This window comes from Limulus polyphemus, unplaced genomic scaffold (genome assembly GCF_000517525.1).
Source record: "Limulus polyphemus unplaced genomic scaffold, Limulus_polyphemus-2.1.2 Scaffold2387, whole genome shotgun sequence".
NCBI lineage: Eukaryota > Metazoa > Arthropoda > Merostomata > Xiphosura > Limulidae > Limulus > Limulus polyphemus.
The window spans coordinates 25896-32465 of NW_013667997.1; the positions used below are offsets into that span (position 1 = coordinate 25896).

Here is a 6570-nt window from a genome sequence, read left to right on the forward strand (position 1 = left end):
GTTAATTAGAATAATTTTTTGATCAGCATATTGCCAACTAACATTGTCTTAATTAAAAACCAGTTTTCATAATATTTAAGCTACCATTCCTGTAATTGTTTTGTACTATAGCTGTAAGATTTTCCAACACTTAGAAATTTTTTTACAAGCATTATGAAGATTTATGCTGTGAAAAAATATAAAGAAATATACAAAACACAGAAAAACAAGATTGAAATTTTATTTTGAAATTTACAATCTGTATGTAAAACAAAATGGCTGCCATTAGAAAAACAATAGTGCAATCTTAAAAGAAGTTTTCTTCAGTGATGTCCAAATTTGAGAAATACATAGTTCATCTACGTGCAAATTGACGTACGAGTCTTAAATTCATTAAGAGTTCCTCAGAAACAACATAAATATAATTAACAATAAAACATGAAAACTATATATTATAAACTTTAAATTAATTAAAACAACTCCAGAGACATTTTAAAACTAGAGGCAAGATCAAAACTGGAAAATATACTATTAGGGTAATTTTACAATGATACGGTTCTATAGTGAAAGACATACTATATATGTCTTGCACTCAATAAAAGGTAAAACATTTACACACAAGTTAAATATTTACCTAAACATTATCATCATTTGACAAAATACCAAATAACATTTATCACCATGAGAGTGGGCAAATCCAAATAAGCCTAAAAGGAAATAATTCCATTATGCTACAATTTTAATTTATTTATTTTTAAACAAGACACTCATAAGTAAGTAGAATTCCAAGAAATGCTTATATCTTGATCAAGAGCCAATTTCTGATTCAGAAACAATTTCATATTCATTAATATCAATATCGCTGGACTGTGACTGCTCTCTCTGCAGGAGTGGTGCATCTAAATGCGGTGTGGATGAATCACTATTGCGTTGGTGACTGAAATTCAATTCGCTGGAGATTTCTTCTTGAATACTGGCTTCAAGTTCACACTCAGTAAGCTGTGAACTTTTATTAGAGTCTGAGATGGAGCTGACTGCCAGCTCCTCAGGCAAGTTTTCACTAGATTCCATGGAGCCAGAAAAAGCAAGCTCTTCGTTAAAAAAAACTTCCTCTTCATTCTCTGATTCTGAGCTTTCTTCTTTAAAATAAGAGGGGTGAAAATGAATTGTGTTTCCATTATTTCCTGCAGAGGTGGTTGTATTGTTTTTCTGAGGTTCAACAGCTAAATTTGCTTGTAATTCATCTCCACTTTCTTCTTGAACATCAGGAAAAGAATCCAGGCCATGGTATAGGGAAGTGTCTTCTTCTAAAGTAAAATTCAAAAACCCTATACAATTGAGTATACAAAACAAATGTCCAAAAGTGTCATGTTTATAGATACCTCCCAATGCCATGTTTATTCTTGGTACAGTTTGAAAGGGTAACCCTATCTTCATGGTGGTACAAAATTTTAAACTCACATTGTAGTGCTATAAAGGGGTGACACACAGGAGCCTCTGGCAGTGAATGTTAGAAAATTAATACTTCTGTAAATAGTTAATGAAGAATATCATTCAAACAAAATCAGAAAACAACATTAAAGATATGAAAGTCATGTGTCTATCAAATGTTCTAATTTCTTCTCCATTAAAAAAAAATTGAATCTTTAAGTATTATAATAGTTATTCGAATGAATAATTTTAATTGACTCCACACACAAGATATACTTTTTACACCTGTCTTATTTGTCATACAGTAGAATGAATAAATCTTCCAGGACATTTAAAAATAGTTATATATATAATCGTTAATTTAATTTTTAGGCAATTTCTGAACAACTACCACACAATAATGTTTCTCGGAAGCTACGAAAAGAATACCTAATATAGTATGTTAAATGTTAACACTACTGAAAGGGCAATAAATCATGTTTTATGTTAAGGTATTATTTTGAATAAGTTAGAAAAACTCATTCAATACAATATTTTGCTCTATAGAAAAAGCACTGCCAGCATCTGTGAAATATCAAAACAGTATGTACGGATGATAAGGCTTAACGGTATGACCAATCTCCATAGATATCATTAACACTAAAACTCATACAAATCAATTGTTTTTTTACATGGCTGGTGCAAAATACAAATAACTCCAATGAAAGGAATGGTTTCTTTTTTATTTTCAACAATAATTAGAACCACTACACATTTAATTTTCACAAGTTGCTGAATATCAACATTTTTACCTCTTCCCTCAATATGGTTAGCTTGGGGTCAGAAGAGATTCTTAAAATCCTACTTAGTATAAAACAGGTTCTTTCAATTATTGTCTATTATAATTTTATATTGTACAGAGTATTATTCTGTGAAAGTGATTAACTTTATTTTGGTTTGTATTTCAAATATTGTTGGTTATATTTTTGTAATTATGTGTAGCAAGTTTTGTATTTCAAATATTGTTGGTTATATTTTTGTAATTATGTGAAGCAAGTTTTGTATTTCAAATATTGTTGATTATATTTTTGTAATTATGTGAAGCAAGTTTTGTATTTCAAATATTGTTGATTATATTTTTGTAATGATGTGTAGCAAGTTCTACACTTTACAACTTTTTAAACATGACTTATAACTGAAACTGTCAAAATTATTAAAAGTTACAACTTTGAGTAAGAATTAGAATCAGACTTTAGATGTTTAATGATTAAGTAGACGTTAGTGGTCAGTTACAAAATGGAAGTAATTTTTCTTAATGAGATACACGAGGTAGGTTTAGCTCCACTTGTACGGTTTAATAAACTCGAGATTTAAACCCGAAGAAGTTAATACATAAGTCACCTGCAAACCCTAAAAGAATATAACGACATGACTTTCTTACGTAGGAGTTTATCATAATTCAAAAAGACGTAATTCCTTCTTCCCTGTCCGATGTATATCCTTTACCTTTTGCTTGTAAAGAATTTATGATTTCTTGTTTGTTTGTTGTTTTTTAGAGCAAAGCCACAATGGACTATCTGCTGTGTCCACTGCAGGGAATCAAACACTGAATTTTAGTGTTGTAAGTCCATAGACTTATTGCTGTCCCATTGAGGGATTGTATGACTACAGTATCATTTCTTTATAATGGCAACTAATTTAAATCATCACATAATACAAAACAGAAATACATGCCACTTATTTATTTTCCCAAGAACAAAAAATAATGGATCTGAAAATTTAAATAAAACTGATAATGACAAAATAATCAAGATGTATTACTACATAACTTTTTCTATAACGTACCTTCTGAAATTAGTGACCCTGTAAGTGAATCACAAGGCAAGGGTAATGTGTCCGCCCCTGTCCGAGATCCATGCATTTTTTTACCATCAACTGAATCTATATCTCCTGTGAAGCTTAATTCTTTAGTGAGACTTTCCTCTGAAGTCTGTGGTAGAGAATCTTCCATGTCACTGTCGGTGTCTACTGTCCTCGAAACAGACTCATCACCTATCTCAGCTACAAACAGAAGAAAATACAAGTACATTATATTTAATTCACCAGAAATCTGGACTTTTTTTTGTTTTATTTACATCCATATTATCATTATTATCCTTTTAATACAATATTTAAGTTTGTTCCCACTCACATTAAAACAGCAGAATTTATATACATATTATTTCTGGTAGTATTTTCTCATTAAAGATGATGCAGGTAGGTGGCCTTCATTCGTTATGGAGTTTAACAACCTTCATTGTCCCATGTGATTGGATACAATGAAGTTTTCATTCATTTCCACTGTTTTTTAAGACCATGGGAGTCAACCTTTGGCTCCTTCAAAGGGAAAACTTACATCTTCCAGTATTTTGAATAAACTCATGTTTAGATAATATTCTAGAATTTTTGCATACTTTAAAATTTTTTCAATGTACTTGGCTTTTATGAAAGAAAACACATTCTATTTTTCTATTATGTTAATTTTAGGCTGGTAATAAACAAAGGCTGAATGTGGAGAAACCTTAAAATCAGAAAAATTAACATTACAAATTACATATAATATTTGTAAATTGTGATCTTTTTTTTTATCATCTAATGATGACTTAAATGCATAATAAATATATTTATATGTTTAGTTTGATTGTATTGTCAAACTATAATTACAAATATGATATAATATTTAGGGAATCACAATTCGGCAGATTCTCAATGTCAAGATTGCTTCCACTACTTCTTGAAATTCAAGCTTTCAGATCAAAAATTAGGATTTATCATAACAGATTCACGTTAATCATACTGAATAACCTGGTGGAGAAGACAGATAAGTAACTGTTAAAACAAAAATTACGTAAATGCTAATTAAAGTAAATTCCTCAGTAATTTTCTATACGTCCTCATTTACAAGGCATTTAATGTTCTTTTATTTTCACAAAATTACCTCACCAGCACGTAAAAATTAATGTCTTAAATATAAAAAATATCAATACTGATTAAGCAATATATCAAATCAGTGATAAAACATGTCTTCTGAAAATACTTAACTCGTGTGGAGTCTTGGCTTTCATTCTGAAAAATTTTTGAAAGTGTCAAAGAAAGTTTTTTTATCAATGTAATTCCAATTATTGATACAATTACTTGTTTTAATACTTAGTATTTTCTACCTTATGTGATGAGTGGGTTAGAACGGAAAGGTGACTGACCCCCAAAGTTAGGCCATAGCTACCTCTAGATTAGAACTGCTGACATCTGTCACCGACAGGGCTAATCTTAACAGGATAGCAGGACTGACTGCCATGGTTATAACAATTCCATAATTAAATGTACAAAACATGTTCAGTGCCATATCACAGCTCAAACCTTGGACCTTGAAATCCACAGCCAAGCAGAAACCACTAAGTCATCCCAGCCCTAGGTAATCAACCAACCATAATTAATGTCATCCACTTCCATGTCTTCTTTAAGAAAACACTATTCACATGATTTAAATTATAAACCCAACATTAAATAAATCTCTATCAAATGTACTGGCTTAACTGAGAAGAGTGAACATAGCTAAAGACAAACCAAGCCATTTGATATCTCTTCTACAATCACAAATTGGTGACAAAAGTGCCCATCTCCACTGGTCTAAACATATTTAAACTTACGTTGATGTCTATCCTTCGGATACATATCTTAAGAATATCTCCGCTTTCAGATAACACAATGCTTTGGCTAATAAACACTACAATTGATAACCAATGACATAACCGCACACATGAGCATAATGTGTTTTTATCAGAACAAGTTAGATCTTGCATGATTACTGGGTTTTTTGTCACTTTTATAAAGGTTGATCTAAAACTGTACCTTATTTTGCAACAAAAAAATGCACAAACGTGACATTAATTTCTCTGAAATTTGCCCTCTTTGACATTTTAACATATTTATTCCACTTACTTGATGATAAGTATAGGAAAAAACAGGTTTTATATCACGTGCATTGCCTGACCTTTAGTGTCATCTTGATCTAAAGCCAAAGCTAGTACCTAAGAATCAGAAAAAATTCACAACAAAGGAGAGAACAAAAAAAAAAAGACTTTAAATTGTACATGACCTTAAGCATTAACTTAAAACATGTTAAGTACAAGAGGAAACTGATCACATTTAGCAGCAAAGAAGCCTTTGGATAATTTGATCTTTCAACTATACATTTATTTGATTAAATCAGAGAAAACAATTTCATTTCTGTGTGTGCTCATATCACCATTGTGTACCCGTTTCACATTTGTTGAAACTTATTAAGGATTGGTAGCCCAGAATAAACACATGCGAACTGATAAAAGTCTTAATTAGGTAGCTGTCAGTAACAGATACTTGTGGATGTATATACATACACTCACATATTCATGTAGAGATCTGTGTCATTGGAAGTCTTAAATCTAATGAGAAATACACCAATACAATATACATTCTTAATAGTCTTGTTAGTGAAAGTTCAAAAAGTATATTATCAGTTTCATTGATACCTCCCCCTCCTTTTTTTTTGCTTAAAACATTTACAAATAAAACATAAGTATAAATTTTCAGTTGATGCACATGGCTTAAAAAATGTTATGATTACCTGAATGTTGGATCTTTTGAACTTTACTGGTTACTATGGTAATTAATTCTTTTGCTTTTTCGTGCCAAGACAAGGGAATTACATACAGCATGACACCAGGTGCGAGACAGATGGTCATCACTTGTAAAAAAACAATGACACAAAATAATAAGACTAATGTACTTGTAAAAAATATCCAAGAAAGATGTGTACGTAAAATTTTTTACTTTTAATATCCTTCATAAATTCTTTACATGACTTTTCTGTGAATTTTCAAAATATTTTATTTAGTCAAATACATGTGTTAATTTTTTAAATACAAGAAAATGCAACAGTGAAAAATAATACAAGTTTTCAAATACCAAAAAGTTCAAACAATAAGATCAGCCTTACAAATCTTGTAATTTTTTTTTTAGCTTTAGGTTTATTCAGAAATACAGTAAAATTTGGTGGAAAATTATCAGAGTGAAGATTCAAAGTACAGAATAATTTCACTAGTTATTATCTTATGTCACAGGGTATCCATCTGTTTTTTCTAGAAGTATGTTAACATTATTAAT

At 30.3% G+C, this 6570-nt stretch overlaps 1 protein-coding gene across 1 annotated transcript in view; it reads right to left on the minus strand.

The window, feature by feature from the left end:
* Nucleotides 1-204: 204 nt before the first annotated feature.
* The window catches only part of LOC106466817 (reticulophagy regulator 3-like), a 42145-nt gene continuing 35779 nt past the window's right edge, over nucleotides 205-6570 (minus strand). Inside the window, exons 6-8 of the mRNA XM_013927118.1 lie at nucleotides 6032-6151; nucleotides 3235-3450; nucleotides 205-1286 (exon numbers count right to left, since the gene is read on the minus strand). Of these exons, the coding sequence (XP_013782572.1) occupies nucleotides 787-1286; nucleotides 3235-3450; nucleotides 6032-6151 (836 nt within the window). The 3' untranslated portion in view covers nucleotides 205-786. The remainder of the gene's footprint in view (nucleotides 1287-3234; nucleotides 3451-6031; nucleotides 6152-6570) is intronic.